Source organism: Gobio gobio (assembly GCF_949357685.1).
Source record: "Gobio gobio genome assembly, chromosome: 6".
Lineage (NCBI taxonomy): Eukaryota > Metazoa > Chordata > Actinopteri > Cypriniformes > Gobionidae > Gobio > Gobio gobio.
Window position 1 is genome coordinate 3,497,443 of NC_137102.1, and position 17,207 is coordinate 3,514,649.

Consider the following 17,207-nt stretch of genomic DNA (forward strand, 5'->3'; position numbering starts at 1 on the left):
CTCCCTGAACTTTCCAACCCCCGCCTCAACGGAGGTGCCGAAAAGTTCAGTCGGCGAAACCGGCGAATCGAGGAGAAAGCCTTTCTCTTTCTCCCCGATATCAGCCAGGCTCAGCCACAGATGCCTCTCCGTGACCACCATAGCCGCCATAGAGCGGCCGATGGCAGCAGCAGTCTGCTTGGTGGCCCGGAGAGCAAGATCTGTGGTGCGGCGCAGCTCAGCAACCGCCTCAGGGGACAGCCCGTCCCCCTGGTCGAGATCCTCCAGCAGGTCCGCCTGGTACGCCTGAAACACCGCCATGGTGTGAAAAGCAGCACCAGCCTGACCCGCTGCCGTGTATGCCCCTGCCATTAAAGCACAGTTTGAGCTCTCAGTGTTGATGCCCACGAAACGCGAGAAAAGTCCACACACTTTCCTCGCCAGTCGGTAGCCTCAACACATATCCATATTCCCCATTCCCCTCGACATCAGCGAAGTTAAACGCTGATGTCGATGAACATTGGGTAGAATATGGATTCTTCCATGCCCTCTCGATCTCTGTAAGAAGATCAGGAAGGAATGGAAGGCTCATCTGAGCTGATGGTTTATGGCCAAGGAGAAAACGATCGTGCAATCTACCACGAGCGATCTCTCCTCTAACGCGCCAACATGGCAGCCGCAGCCTGCCTGCAGTACGTTCCATAACATTCATCAGCTCAGCATACACGGTCAGGGTGGCTGAGAGGATTCATACCACTCTCACCAGCCATCCCTAAGAGCACTTGCTGTTTAGTCTCGTTAACCGCCAGATCGTCGCGACGATCGGCGAGCTGCATCTGAGAACCCATGATGTATGCCAACGCTCAGCCTCAGCTTGAGCGGGACAGCATCATCCAGTCCCAGATGCCAAACTTTCTTCCCTCAGGAAAAAAGCCAGACTAGAGTGGAGCGATCTCAGATTGAAAACCGCTCACACTCACACACAAACAACTTCAAATGAACTTGACTGTGCATGCTCTTGATCCCAGGCAGTAAATACACACTCGTGTGTATTAATAATTGAATTTGTTTTACCTTAACTCGTATAGCAGTTCAAACAGACAGTCCCTTCAGACGAGAAAGATGTGTATGTGTTGGCACGGCGCCCTTTTATACTTCCGGGTCGCACGTTGATGACGTCATGGGCTGACGTCGGTCAAAGACTTTGCCGTGATTCGATAGTAGCTTCAGACACCAGTCACGCCGAGGGCGTTCCCCCATAGCGTCAGCTAGACGCAGCGAGAGTTCCCTTTCGAAAGGGAACAAGTCCGATCCATGGAGGCCCCGCCTCAGAACTTACAGGACTTAAAGGATCTGCTGCTAACATCTGGGTGCCAGATACACAGCACACCTTCAGGGGTCTAGTGAAGTCCATGCCTCGACGGGTCAGAGCTGTTTTGGCAGCAAAAGGGAGACCAATACAAAATGGTCATAATGTTATGCCTGATTGGTGTATACAATAAATGTTAAATTACGCTTCTCAAAGTGCATTTGTCCGTTTAAAACAAAAAAAAAAGTACAGTCCGGCAAAAAAGTCCTTCAAAAGTCATATTGTGGGTCATAAACACTTAATTTGATATATTACTGATCATAAGCTCAATTTGGCAGGGCAAGAATAACGTCTAGCACTGCTATTATTTGCATCGTTAACTGTTTTAACTTTGCCAAAGTAATTTGTAAGACTGAAATTAACCGTGTACCTTAGGTGATAATAGCATTTTTATCAATTCAAATGAGATGCAGGGAGCCTTTATGACTCTAGGTGGTAAATGACAATTTTGCCAGGAAACATGTACCCAGTGGCTGTGATTGACTGATCATTGTTGATTCCAGCAGGCGCTCAGCCAGAGCTGTATGCATAAGAAATACATACCTTTTTAATTGATCTCTTCACAGAATATATGCAGAAGTCATAAGAGGCCTATATAACAAGACCTACACTCTATAGTCTAAATCCTTGTGGATTTTTGGGGGGTGTAATCTGTAGGGAATTCTTGCAAATGGTGCTAATCAGGACCCCAGCAGGAAGTAAAGAACACATTTGTCAAACTTTTAAGCTGTTTTTTTAATATATTTCTAATTGTGTTATGATTAATAATTGTGAATGCCATTTTCAAATTAAGAAGTTCAAGTTACAAATGGTGAAACTAAAAGTAAACAGACACATAACAACACACTTAAAGAAATGTACATTTTAACCTAAATCTAGGTGTATATAAAAGTATCTACATATTTTCTAAATTAATATATAAAATAAATATATTTTTCAAAATTAAACAATGGCCTTTTATTTGATCATTATACTAAAACTTGACTAAAACACATGAACTGTAATGCCATCCCATTCTTAATCCGTAGGGAGGTCTGGAGCTCTTGACTCGGCCGAAAGTTGGCGACTTCTGTGACCCTCAGCATGTGCTGACCCCGCTCTGTGATTTTATAGCACTTGATAAAATAAAGAAATAAAACATTGCTCCATACAAAATACTGCTGATTTCTCCATGTATTGAGTTTATTTATATTTGTGTATGCATGCGTGTAAAAAAATCACTGCTATTGGATTCCGACAGAGAGAGTGACTGTAGAATTACTTATTAATGAAGTTTTTAAGTCCAGAGTAATCCCTTTCACGACCACAGAGAGAGTCTGTAGGAGATCTATTATTCAGTCAAATTAATGAAACGAAAGTGCAAGGATCAGGTAGCCTGAGACACAACATTGCGTGTTCTTGTTTAATAAATGTCCCCTGAAGCCTGATGGGAATGAGGGAGGTGAGCAGGGGCCTGTTATCAGTCCGAATCTCATCTCGGCTTTTACACATCCTCTGCGCCTCCGATTCACAATCTTTTTTTACAGCGCACACAGCCCTAGTTATTGTCGCTCTCCATCCCGCTTTTCATCAGTATCTCCCTCTCCAGTTTGATTGAGACGGTCTTACGGTTTTCCGTGAATAAGTAGCCTGCCCCTCCACAAACACACACGCTGAGCCTTTCATTACGAATGCATCATACAAAAAAGCTCAATGCAATTATTGAACCTTGGCAGTTCCACAGCCTCATCCTTTAGATTTCATTTGTGAGAAAACAAAGGCAGTTTCCCAACGGTCCAACTTTGATTCATTTAGGGTCGGCAGATTCTCTTTTCAAAGCCCAATGGAGCTCCTCTTTTGAATTACGGATGCAAACGGGAGGAACTTATCAACAAATGATAACAACGTTGGACTGTTTCCTGCTGCTGATGATAGGAGAAATGCCTGCATTACCATTCATTCTGATGTACCTGGCCGTCTGTTGACTACGCTTTCCCTGACAGGAACAACTATAAAACTGAACAGATCAATCTCGGCATACAAACTTGCAATCTTTAGTGGCAAAATGCAGATAGTGCATTCAAATTTATGATGCAAACAGAAAAACTTGCCGGAGATAATTCATCAATACCGCACCGCCAAGTTTTATAGTTATGTACTAATTATTTTTTAACAATAAAACAAAAAGCAATTGGAAGATGATGCTAATCTGATGCCAATAACCTCCAAATATAAAGTCCTAAAGGATCCTAAAATATAAAGGCAATTATTTGTTTTCAAAGTGAAATAATTGTTTTACTTTTTTATATTATCACTGTATTAAAACCAAAACACATTCAAATTTATGGAAACTTTTTACAGAGTGCATCTTATTTTTCTACCTATTGGGATTATATTGCATATTTTTGTCATTTAAATGTATTTGTGTAGAACAAATCTTGCTCTATACAGCAAATAATACCCTTAAAACCCCAGTGAACAAGCCAAAGATGAAACTATGGATACACATAAAATAGACTACACTTGATTTTTGTTTGATACATTCAAGAAGCGTGTTTTCTTTGAGTAGGTAAAATTAAAGGTTCAGTTCATATAACTGACTGACAAAATTGTCTGAGGATACAGTGCATCGTCAATGCATTGTGATGCATCGTGATATCGAGTTGAAGTGTAGGTTCACACCCCTAGTGATCAGTCATGCCATTTATTTAAACACACATTAATAATCCAGACATCAGTAACAGGTTCAGTATAATATAATGACTATAACGGCTAATATAGGTCATATATTTAGTGAAAGAGTTGATTTCTCTAGTGAACTCACAGCTGTGGACACTGAAGGACTTCTGAGGTAAATGTGATGCTGCGTGATCATTGTTCTCAAGCTGTTTTATTGACGTCTTTCACCGTTGAGACACTGAGCGATTACACCACATATGATGCGTTTCAGTAAATTGTGACGTATCCTCAACATACCTTCAGATGTTCATTCATGTTTATTCTTTGACTATGACGAGATGATCGCGTTCACGCACATATACAGTGATCAGTCACTCCACATTAAAGAGCGGCAAAACGGCTTTTATCGTTTAAATTGTATGATTCAAAATGGACAGAATACTTCATATGTTCATGTGGGAACTCGGATTGAAGTATGATTCGCGCGTAATACAAGCCGACTGTTAACTGTTAAAGACACACGTGCACCATACCGGAAGTCCTATACCGAAACGCTTCTGAACGAACTGGACAAAACGGGTGTACCGTTACACCCTTAATATATTTATAAATATGTAAAAAGTTAATTTCAAACCCTGCAACCCAGTATTTCTGAATCTAATCAAGCAGAATCTAGAATAGTAATGCTTCCCTGGATCAGAATGTCCTAAAGTTAAGGCATTCCATTTGATCTGTGCTTTGCCTAATTTACGACCCAGCCAAGAATAAAAAAAAAAAAGAAGAAATAATAATTCAAATCCAGGTCACTGAAGCTGTATAAGCCCAAGTCTTACATTACAAAGATTCATTGCCAAGCATTACTGTCCTCACAGCTCTCGCTCAATTAAGCTTTCATTACTTAATACTGCTCACTCAGGAGAGATACCTTCAGAGAAATCTGCAAATGAAACGACAGATGAATCAGAGCTAAGCCTCTCTCCTGTCCCTCCTGCTCTTTAAAGGAAGCTGCGTTGCAACTGCAGTTCGTTGAGCACATTGATTTTACACAACGGAGGGGAAGGGCACTCGTTCGCTAGGCGGAGTGGTGGAGCGAGAGATTATTTTATGATTAATTAGTTAAAGATGCAGACTAATCAAAGCAAGGCCAATTTTTGTATGCTTTTCACTTTTTCTGTTTTCTTTTATTTCTTTTTTTAGAGTTCCCAAAGTGCAGTGTGAAGGGATAGTTCAGCCAAAAATAACAAATCTAAGATGTACAGTATTTTCATTATAGTATATTATAGTACAGTAGGCGAGAGGACAGGAAGAGAAGTGGAAGAAAAAAATGGGAAGGAATTGAGGAAAGGACCATTCAAACATCATGCTGTGTTGAAGAACTGGGCTCGGAAGTGAACGTTTCAGCTGTTGTTCCATACAATAAAAGTCAATCTAAACAACACTGGACTCCCTGACTTTCATCGTATGGACAAAAACACAGTGACATTGTCACACAGCGACCCCTACGGATCTGCTTTGGGTAACGTGAGGGTTCGTGTGTAGAGGGAAAAAAAATGATGGCTTTACCCCCAACAGCACTGTTGTGCAAGGTGTAATTTATTTGTAGCACCGAATATATACAAAAGTCCACGAGTGAGGGTGCAAAAATATATACAGTGTAAAATTCAAATTCCTAAATTATAAAGTATCAAAGAAACAACAAACTGGAAAAATAAAGAAGAAAAATCTATATATAAAATATACACAAAGGGGTAACTACACTATACTCGCTTTGTCAATTTGTCTCTCAGCACCACCGTTGCTCCTGCTTGACTTGGTTAACAAGTACTTGTGTTGAGTCTGGTCTCCCTTTTTGTAGACCAGACTCCGCCCCTTCAACGGACATCCCATTAATTTGGTCATTAAAATAATCTCTTGTCCAAAACTCTCCCCACATACAATAGACATTTTTAAACACAAATCCCCATATAACACATAATAAAACACAAAACAAAACAATATCATAACAAAATAACACATTACTGACATCTTCTTAATTTGTCAGTCCCCCCCCCCCTAAACAACACACATGGTTTCACCGGACTTGCGCAACCTGCGCAGGTATGGCGCTAACAGTGACGTCATAAGCCGGCGCCGCTCAATCACTCGGCTTCGTCAGTGCCATCAGCCAGTCCTGACCAAACACTCGGGACAAACTACAAACAACGCACAAAACCCACAAAACATAAACGGGACAAACATGTTTGTGATGTACTATGTGTGATCGGGAAACAACTATTGCAGGGAAATGGAGCATGTAGTGTGTAAAACTGTCCATGGGCTATCAGCTGCGTGTGCACCCGCTCTGCTGACAACCAAACAGAGGGAGGGGAGAACAGCGTGGTAAGTGTGTGTGTGTGTTATATATGTGTATGTGCGTGCGCTGTGCCCAGCGGGATATCTACTGTATCACATTACCTCCCCCTTCTCTTAGCCGCGTACTGTCCGGGTACCGCGACAGGTAGTCGGCCACCACATTTTGTCGCCCTGGTCTGTGCCGCACATTAAACTTGAAGGGTTGGAGGCTTAGGTACCATCTCATTACTCTGGAGTTGTGATCTTTCATTGTCTGGATCCACGTTAGTGCTCTATGGTCGGTCTCCAAATCAAACTCCCTCCCTAGAAGATAATATCTTAAACTTTCGAGGGCCCACTTGATGGCGAGACATTCCTTCTCCACAGTCGAGTACCTGGTCTCCCTGGGCAACAGCTTCCTGCTGATGTAGACCACTGGATTTTCTGCTCCCACATTCCCCTGGGCCAGGACAGCCCCAACTCCTGTGGCTGAGGCATCTACCTGGACCAGGAATCCTTGTTTGAAATCAGGGCTTTGTAGGACCGGGCTGGAGCAAATCTTCTCTTTGAGAATTCTGAAGGCAGCCTCACAGTCCTCGGTCCATCCAATAGGGCTCCTTGCTGCTTTCGCCAGCAGGTTCGTAAGCGGTGTAGCAATGGTTGCAAAGTTTGGAATGAATCTTCTGTACCAACCCACTAGGCCTAGAAAGGATCTCATCTCCTTCTTCGTTCTAGGCCTTGGGCTCCTTCGGATGGCTTCCACTTTGTCCACTTGAGGTCTCAGTTTGCCATTGCCCAGGTGATACCCAAGGTAACTGGTCTCCTGCCTTGCCCACTCACATTTCCTCACATTGAGGGTAAGTCCTGCCTCTTGGATTCGTCTCAGGGTATCCTTCAGATGCTCCAGATGTTCTCCCCAGGAGTTGCTGAAGATCACCACGTCATCCAAGTAGGCGGATGCCCAACCCTCACATCCCTGAAGAACATGGTCCATCAGTCTTTGAAATGTGGCAGGTGCCCCGTGCAGACCAAAGGGAAGAACTGTAAACTGGTATAACCCCATTGGTGTTCTGAATGCTGTATATGTTCTGGATTCGTGATTGAGGGGCACCTGCCAATACCCCTTGCACAGGTCCAGAGTGGTAATGTATCGGGCCTGTCCAATCCGCTCTAACATATCATCAATTCGCGGCATGGGGTACGCATCGAAACGGGACTGTGCATTCAGCTTCCGGAAGTCTATACAGACACGCAGCGTCCCATCCTTCTTCGGGACAATTACTACGGGACTGCTCCACTCACTTCTGGATGGCTCAATCACTCCCATTTCTAGCATGGTCTTTACCTCCTCTTTCAAGGGATCCACTAGCCTTTCTGGCACTCGGTAAGGTCGCTGTCTTGATGGTGTTGGGTCAGTGAGGTGGATTGTATGGTGAATTAGCTCTGTTCTTCCCGGCCGTTGGCAGAACAAAGCAGGGAACTGTTCCAGAAGGCTTTGCAGCTGAACCCTGTTGGAGTCCTCCAGGTGCTCAATGTTCACCTCAGCTGGTTCTCTCTGTGCCTTGGATTCTGGTTCTGGTTCCTCATCTGTCTCAACCATCACTTCTCTCACCATCATCGTTGTCCCTTGCTTCACAGGTGGCTCTTTCCATTCTTTGAGCAGGTTGATGTGATATGTCTGCTTGGCTTTACCCTTATCTGGATGGTGGATCTCGTAGGTCACTGGTCCCATCTTCCTCACTACGGTGTACGGTCCTTGCCATTTGGCCAGCAGCTTATTGGTCGAAGTTGGCAGTAGAAGTAGTACCTTCTGTCCCGGCTGTAACTGTCTCTGCCTTGCGGTCTGGTCGTACCAGGTTTTCTGGGCTTTCTGTGCTTCTTTCAGGTTCTCTCCCGCCTGTTCTTGATAACGTTCAAGCCGGCCCCTCATCTCCAGTACATACTGAACGATGCCCTTCTCCTCTTGTCTGCAAGCAGGATCCTCCCAGCTCTTCCGTATCAGGTCGAGGGGTCCTTGAACTTGCCAGCCATATAGGAGCTCGAAAGGAGAAAACCCCGTTGAAGCCTGAGGTACTTCTCGGTAGGCAAACAACAGAAATGGAAGCCATTTGTCCCAGTCACGTCCCGTGTCTGACACAAACTTCCGCAGCATATTCTTCAATGTCCCGTTGAAGCGTTCCACCAAGCCGTCTGTCTGCGGATGGTATGCGCTGGTTCTGATGGCCGCTATGCCCAGCTGCCGATGAAGCTGTCCCATTAGCCGCGATGTGAAGTTTGTACCTCTGTCCGTTAATATTTCTTCAGGGATTCCCACCCTGGAGAACAGCTGCACAAGGGCATGGATGATCTTTGTCGTGGTAATGGAACGGAGTGGGTAAGCTTCAGGATATCTGGTCGCGTAGTCACATATCACCAGTATGTATTGGTGTCCCGCACTGCTCCTCTCAAGTGGTCCCACAATATCCATGGCGATGCGCCTGAAGGGAGTAGAGATAACAGGGAGAGGGTACAAAGGTGCTCGGCCTCGCTGGGACACAGCACTGGTTTTCTGACAGGTTGCACATGTGTTGCAGTATGTCTGTACATCAGTGTAAAGTGACGGCCAATGAAAACGTGAACTGATGCGAGTGTATGTTTTCTGCTGTCCTAAGTGACCCGCCCATGGAATAGTGTGTGCGAGGTGCAAGACAAGGGGTCTACAACATTTAGGTACAATTAAACGGGTAACATCATTGGCTTGCAAGTACAACACACCATTCACAATCACATACTTCTCATCACACAGATTTGACCCTTTCCCACTGGCAGCTTTTTCAAACAATGACTTCAATGACTCATCTTTCCTTTGTAATTCCCCAATATTTTCTGGGATCTTCCAGCCATCAGCCTTGAGGCCCTCGACTGAGGTCTCCGGGACTGGAGTACCCTGATACTTTTCAAGCCGACGTTGTCGCCGTGGTTTTCTGGGGCCCTTAGTCCCGCCCTGCAGCAGACTACTGTGCAAGTCTGGCAGAGGCTGCAGACCTGCTCTAGCTTGAGCCCGGGTAACAGCAGGACAGGATTTATGTACAGTGGCAAAGGTAACAACAGTTTCAGAGTTCATCGTGGCTTGTATCAGTTCACATAGTATGGGTAAGTCTCTGCCTAGTATCATATCAGCAGGCAAGTCGTCAACTATCACAACATTCATCAAAAATGACTGTTCTTGTACACACACAACTACCTCAGCGCAGGGGTACTGCCTTACATCCCCATGCACACACTGGACAGTTGTGGTGGTAGCATAGTCAACATTTGAAACAAAGCATGGCTTTAGTAGGGACAGGGAACTACCAGTGTCCAGCAGTGCTTTCAGACAATGTCCATTAACAGTTACCTCACACAAAGCTTGACTCTCCTCTCTAGAGTGATTATCTTTTCCCTCTTCCCTTGGAACATAACAAAATCCGGTCAACTTGGCTTTTCGCACAGGACACACTGAGGCTTTGTGCCCCTGCTGTTGACAATAGAAACACACCAGTTCTTGTCTCACTGTATTTTTAGGTTTTTGCCCACTGTTAATGCTTTCTGCTGGACCTCGCACGGTTCCAGCCCCAACAGTGTCTGATCTCATATACCCAGTACCTTTGAGTGGTTGAGAGCGTGGATTCCCGCGATGAGCATTCAAATACTGAAGAGCCAGCTTCGCTGCTGCCAGTCCTGTTGTCGGTTCGTGTTCCCGCACCCAGGTTCGGCTGTCATAAGGAAGCACACGAAGCAACTGCTCCAAGATGATGGTCTCCCCAATCTCCTCCTTAGTGTGGAGATCAGGTCTCACCCACCGACGGTAGAGGGTTCTCAGACGGTTGTAAGTCTCTGTCGGGGTCTCACCAGCAGGGATCGTGGATGCCCGGAATCGCTGTCGGTAGGTCTCTGGCGAGATGTTAAATTTTTCCAAGAGTGCCTCCCTCAGATCAGCGTACACTCCTGCTTGCTCCTCATCCATTGCCAAGTATGCCTCCAAAGCCTGTCCAGTCAGCAATGGAACCAGCCGATGGCTCCATTCTTCCTCTGGCCACCCCCAAGTCTTGGCCAGCCGTTCGAAGCGCCGGAGATAACTCTCGATGTCCTCCCCCTGTTGGAAGGCAGGTATCCTTGGCGGTTCACTCCTTAGCCTTGGCTGGACGGCAGCTTGACTGTCTGGTGTGTCTGGGCGGCGCGCAGGTGCAAATCTAGAAGTAGCTGGTGTCGGAAGATCCATCCGTAAGCTCCTGGTCTCACTAGGCGTTTCTGCAGGCCTAACTGTCTGCATGATCACATCTCTTAGCCCCCGCAGTTCCATCCGATGCCGCTCCTCCCGTTGTTCCTGTGCATCAAGAAACTGACGCATCAGGCCCAGCAGCCCTTCACTGGATGTTGACCCTGTTGCGTCTGTTTTAACATGCGGTATGTGGTCCTCAGATGAAGCTCTAGGAAATGCTGCCCCCTCTTCATCCTCCGCCGATTCTAAGGAGTCCCAGACTGAATCCTCCTCTGCTTCTGCTTTCATTTGTGAACGTAATCCACCTCGGGTTCTTTTGCCTTTCGGTGCCTTCTTGCGGGTAGCCATCCCACCGCTGCCACCAAATGTCACACAGCGACCCCTACGGATCTGCTTTGGGTAACGTGAGGGTTCGTGTGTAGAGGGAAAAAAAATGATGGCTTTACCCCCAACAGCACTGTTGTGCAAGGTGTAATTTATTTGTAGCACCGAATATATACAAAAGTCCACGAGTGAGGGTGCAAAAATATATACAGTGTAAAATTCAAATTCCTAAATTATAAAGTATCAAAGAAACAACAAACTGGAAAAATAAAGAAGAAAAATCTATATATAAAATATACACAAAGGGGTAACTACACTATACTCGCTTTGTCAATTTGTCTCTCAGCACCACCGTTGCTCCTGCTTGACTTGGTTAACAAGTACTTGTGTTGAGTCTGGTCTCCCTTTTTGTAGACCAGACTCCGCCCCTTCAACGGACATCCCATTAATTTGGTCATTAAAATAATCTCTTGTCCAAAACTCTCCCCACATACAATAGACATTTTTAAACACAAATCCCCATATAACACATAATAAAACACAAAACAAAACAATATCATAACAAAATAACACATTACTGACATCTTCTTAATTTGTCAGTCCCCCCCCCCCCTAAACAACACACATGGTTTCACCGGACTTGCGCAACCTGCGCAGGTATGGCGCTAACAGTGACGTCATAAGCCGGCGCCGCTCAATCACTCGGCTTCGTCAGTGCCATCAGCCAGTCCTGACCAAACACTCGGGACAAACTACAAACAACGCACAAAACCCACAAAACATAAACGGGACAAACATGTTTGTGATGTACTATGTGTGATCGGGAAACAACTATTGCAGGGAAATGGAGCATGTAGTGTGTAAAACTGTCCATGGGCTATCAGCTGCGTGTGCACCCGCTCTGCTGACAACCAAACAGAGGGAGGGGAGAACAGCGTGGTAAGTGTGTGTGTGTGTTATATATGTGTATGTGCGTGCGCTGTGCCCAGCGGGATATCTACTGTATCACAGACATTTTTTTGAAATATCTTCTTTTGTGTTCCACAGAGCAAAAAAAAAAAAAAAGTTTAGAACGATATGAAGGTGAACTATCCTTTTAAGTATCCCCCTCGGAGTGTGTCTCCCTGTTGGTGTCAGACTTTCTAGATGAGCTGTGTGAAGTAAGGAATCATGTCCGGGTGGTGTTGTACCTGTATCTGGGTCACATTGGTGCTCGCAGGGATCCAAGAGACGGCGGCCACACAGATCATTGACCCAGGGGCCACTTGCGTTCTGCTGGTAGTACAGCAGCACCTGGGCTGGGTTCAGCCAGTCTGAGGCGTCCAGCTGGCTGCCCTGAAGCAGAACGAATCTGGAGCCTGGAAGAGAAGAATCAGACAGGACATCTGTCAAGAGTTGCATCGAGTAAATTAGTCAACTCTATTAGTGAGCTTTGAAATCTTGTACCACACACTGTAATTAAAAAATGGAAATTGTACAATTTACGGTAAAAACGGCAGCTGTGCTTGCCAGAACCTTACCTGTAAAAAATACGGTAGCAAAATTTTAGGTTTTATGGGACACTACTTAGTTTACTGTCTATTTTACAGTTCAAAACCGTATAATTTAAAGGTTTATATTGTAATAATTACGTGTACACTGTAACTTTACAAGTAAAAAATACGGTAGCAACATTTTAGGTTTTACGGGACACCACTTAGTTTACTGTCTATTTTACAGTTCAAAACCGTATCATTTAAAGGTTTATATTGTAATAATTACGAGTACACTGTAAAAAAAAAAATTGGACATTGTAAAATTTACGGTAAAAATGGCAGCTGAGCTTGCCAGAACTTTACCAGTAAAAAATACGATAGCAAGATTTTAGGTTTTACGGGACACCACTTAGTTTACTGTCTATTTTACAGTTCAAAACCGTATGATTTAAAGGTTTATATTGTAATAATTACGAGTACACTGTAAAAAAAAATTGTAAATTGTAAAAATGTACGGTAAAAACGGCAGCTGAGCTTGCCAGAACTTTACCAGTAAAAAATACCGTAGCAACATTTTAGGTTTCACGGGACACCACTTTACTGTCTATTTTATAGTTCAAAACCATATCATTTAAAGGTTGGTAATGTAATAATTACGAGTACACTGTAAAAAAAAAAATTTTATTGTAAAATTTACGGTAAAAACGGCAGCTGTGCTTGCCAGAACTTTACCTGTAAAAAATACGATAGCAAGATTTTAGGTTTTACGGGACACCACTTAGTTTACTGTCTATTTTACAGTTCAAAATCATATAATTTAAAGGTTTATATTGTAATAATTACGTGTACACTGTAAAACATTTTTTAGAAATTGTAAAATTTACGGTAAAAACGGCAGCTGTGCTTGCCAGAACTTTACCTGTAAAAAATACGGTAGCAACATTTTAGGTTTTACGGGACACCACTTTACTGTCTATTTTACAGTTCAAAACCATATCATTTAAAGGTTTATAATGTAATAATTACGAGTACACAGTAAAAAAAAATTGGAAATTGGAAAATTGACGTTAAAAACGGCAGCTGTGCTTTCCAGAACTTTAAAAGTAAAAAATACGGTAGCAACATTTTAGGTTTTACGGGACACCACTTAGTTAACTGTCTATTTTACAGTTCAAAACCATATAATTTAAAGGTTTATATTGTAATAATTACGTGTACACTGTAAAAAAAAAATTGGAGACTGTAAAATTTACGGTAAAAACGTCAGCTGTGCTTCCCAGAACTTTACTAGTAAAAAAAACGGTAGCAACATTTTAGGTTTTACAGGACAACACTTTACTGTCTATGTTACAGTTCAATAGCATTTAAAGGTTTATATTGTAATAATTACGTGTACACTGTAAAAATAAAATTGGAAATTGTAAAATTTATGGTAAAAACGGCAGCTGTGCTTGCCAGAACTTTACCTTTAAAAAATAGGTAGCAACATTTTAGGTTTTACAGGACAACACTTTACTGTCTATTTTACAGTTCAAAACCATATAATTTAAAGGTTTATATTGTAATAAATACATGTACACTGTAAAAAAAAGAGGACATTTTAAAATTTACAGTAAAAATGGCAGATGTGCTTACCAGAACTTTACCAGTAAAAAATACGGCAGCAACATTTTAGGTTTTACAGAACAACACTTAGTTTACTGTCTATTTTTCAAAACCATATAATTTAAAGGTTTATATTGTAATATTTACGTGTACACTGTAAAAAAAACATTCAGTTAAATTTACGATTTATTTCATTAACTGAAATAATGTTAAATTTATCAAGCCATTGAAATACTAATATCTGTGATGTACCTTTGATTTATACTGACAACCACCAATCCCAGTGGAGATGAGAGTCACATGATGAATCCAAGCTTTTAGGAGGACGATACTCGAATATAGGCGTATCGTCCTCCTAAAAGCTTTGATTGATCATGTGACTCTCATCTCCACTGGGATTGGTGGTTGTCAGTATAAATCAAAGGTACATCACAGATATTAGTTTTTCAATGTGCACAGTGTCATTCACACTGAACACCATCATAAAACATTAATTTAACAACATTAGATGTAACATAAAACCCTAATGTACACTGATTAGAAAAAAAACTAAGAAGAAACTAAGATTTCAGCGAAAATCTTTAAATATGAAGTGTCACGCAGGGAATTCTGGGAAGGTTTTTCACAGTAAACTACACAATGACGTTCTTTTTCACTTCCAAAAACTGTAAAGTAAATGTACGTTAGATCTTTTATATTTATTCACCGTACATAGTACAGAATTTTTTTTTTTCTTTTTATTTTCGCCGTAGCATTTTTACAGTGTTTTACTGTTAAAATCACTGTGATTGTTACAGTGCAGTAACATAACAGACAATTTTTGTTGATGTTTAGAATCTGACCCATAAACTAGAAACTACAATTGGACTTATAAATGGTATACAAAATTTTTGACATCCATCTACTATACATGGAGCATAATAACTGTAATGGGGGGATTATGAATTATTAAAATGATTTGAATTCTTACTCAATGATTTCAAACTATTAAAGGAACAGTCCATCCAGAAATGAAAAATCTGGGTAACACTTTATTTTGATGGTCCACTTTAGACATTCTACTAACTAATAAGTAACTTTGCAATTACATGTTAACTAACTCTCATTAGAGTACACTCTAAACAATGATGGGTTATTTTATTAACCCAAATGCTGGGTCATTTTATTGGGTTATTTTTAATATGTTTACCCAGTGCTGGGTAGTTTTTCTGTAATTCAGCTTTCAATGTTGGGTAGTCTGTGCCAAACCGGTTAAAACTGTTTGTCAACAGTCATTTTGTGTTCTGTTCAAAGGGACAACTTCATGAATGATATTAAGTTTTGTATTACATTATATTCCTATACAATTATTACTGTGCAAAGAGGAAAATGTCTGTAGTCTCACAGTTGAACTTTTCTGGCACAGCTAACGCCTGCTGGGAACGCTAGCCGAACAACGCGCCAGCGCCATCAGGAAGTTTCAGGAAGCGCCTGGACATTTGTTAATATAACTCTGATTGTGTTCGTATGAAAGAAGAATCTCATTTACACCTAGGATGGCTTGAGGGTGAGTAAATCATGGGCTAATTTGAATTGTTGGGTGAACTAACTCTTTAAACTAAATCTAAGTAAAATGATATGCTGTATTATATGCTGTGGATAAGGTACATCTGAGCCGGAAACGTGATGTATTCTACACTATCACTCTGAATATTTGCCACAAAGAACAGAATTTATTCCAAAAAAAATCTAGTTTTATCAAATCTTTCACATAAAGTTTACTCTGTGATACTGTTAGACAGTTATAGACACATCCTAAATCAGATTTTTCATATTCGAAAGGCGAACTGTGAATCCTTCAAGTCTCCTCTTTTCAGATTTCTTCCACTTAGACATCTATGTGAATGTTAATCTACCCTAAAGCGCCAGACCCCATAGAAAAGAGCTCTGCATGAAAGACAAAATGACAGACGAGCAAAGCCAGTCACAATCCATCATATCGGCCAAACTCTAGACATGGCGGCTGAAATGCCAATGAGCTGAGAAAAGAGCGAGAGGAAAGAGAGTAAGAGAGAGTAAGAGAGAGAGAGAGAGAGAAAAAGAGAGACTGGCCTGTTTTCTTGGACTGCAGGTGCAACATTGAAATTCAATAACAAGCTCATCCAACACAAACGTAACTTAGGTCCAAAGCACAAACGGAGAACCCTTGGGGAAAGTGGCTAGTTGTTGTTTACAGTTGTGTACAAGTGTCTCAAAGTGCAGTTCTGGGGAGTAACTAACAGTATCGCTACTAACTTAACTACATTTCTTATAGCGTGACCCTAGCTCAGCTCAAAATAATGTTGCTTTTTTCCAAATCACAAGCATTTTTTTCCAAATGTAGCGTGACAAAATGCTACATCACAGTTTTCCGTTTTTTATAACAACTTGTAGTGTACCTTCTTTCACAAGTTAGCATTTTGCCTTAAAGGGTTAGTTCACCCAAAAATGAAAATTCTGTCATTAATTACTTCCCCTCATGTCGTTCGACACCTGTAAGACCTCTGTTCATCTTCAGAACACAAATGAAGATATTTTAGTGTAAATCTGATGCTCTGAAAGGCCTCCATTGGCTCAATGCACTTTACACTTTACACAAGACCCTTAAAAGGTACTAAAGACGTAGTAACAAAGTCCATCTCACTACAGCGGTTCTACAATAACTTTATGAATTGGCGAGAATAGTTTTTGTGCGCAAAAAAACCCTAGCTAACGACTTATATAGTGATGACGATTTCAAAACACTGCATCATGAAGCTTCGAAGCGTTATGAATCAGTGAGTCGATTCAGCAGTTTGAATCACCAAATTTCAGCAGTTTGGCCGTTTGACACGCGATCCGAATCATGATTCGACTCACTGATTCATAACGCTTCGAAGCTTCATGAGGCCGTGTTTTGAAATCGTCATCACTATATAAGTTGTTATTTAGGGTTTTTTTGCGCACAAAAACTATTCTCGCCGATTCATAAAGTTATTGTAGAACCACTGTAGTGAGATGGACTTTGTAACTACGTCTTTAGTGTCTTTTAAGGGTCTTGTGTAAAGTGTAAAGTGCATTGTGCCAATGGAGGCCTTTCAGAGCATCAGATTTACACTAAAATATCTTCATTTGTGTTCCGAAGATCAACAGAGGTCTTACGGGTGTCGAACGACATGAGGGTAAGTAATTAATGACAGAATTTTCATTTTTGGGTGAACTAACCCTT

The 17,207-nt window shown here is 42.1% G+C and overlaps 1 protein-coding gene across 6 annotated transcripts in view; it reads right to left on the minus strand.

Annotated features, from left to right (window-relative positions):
• astn1 (astrotactin 1) overlaps positions 1–17,207 on the minus strand; it is a 463,883-nt gene that overhangs the window by 312,339 nt on the left and 134,337 nt on the right. For all 6 annotated transcript variants that reach the window (XM_079819008.1, XM_079819011.1, XM_079819007.1 and 3 more), the window contains one exon: positions 12,092–12,259. In XM_079819008.1, the coding sequence (XP_079675134.1) occupies positions 12,092–12,259 (168 nt within the window). The remainder of the gene's footprint in view (positions 1–12,091; positions 12,260–17,207) is intronic.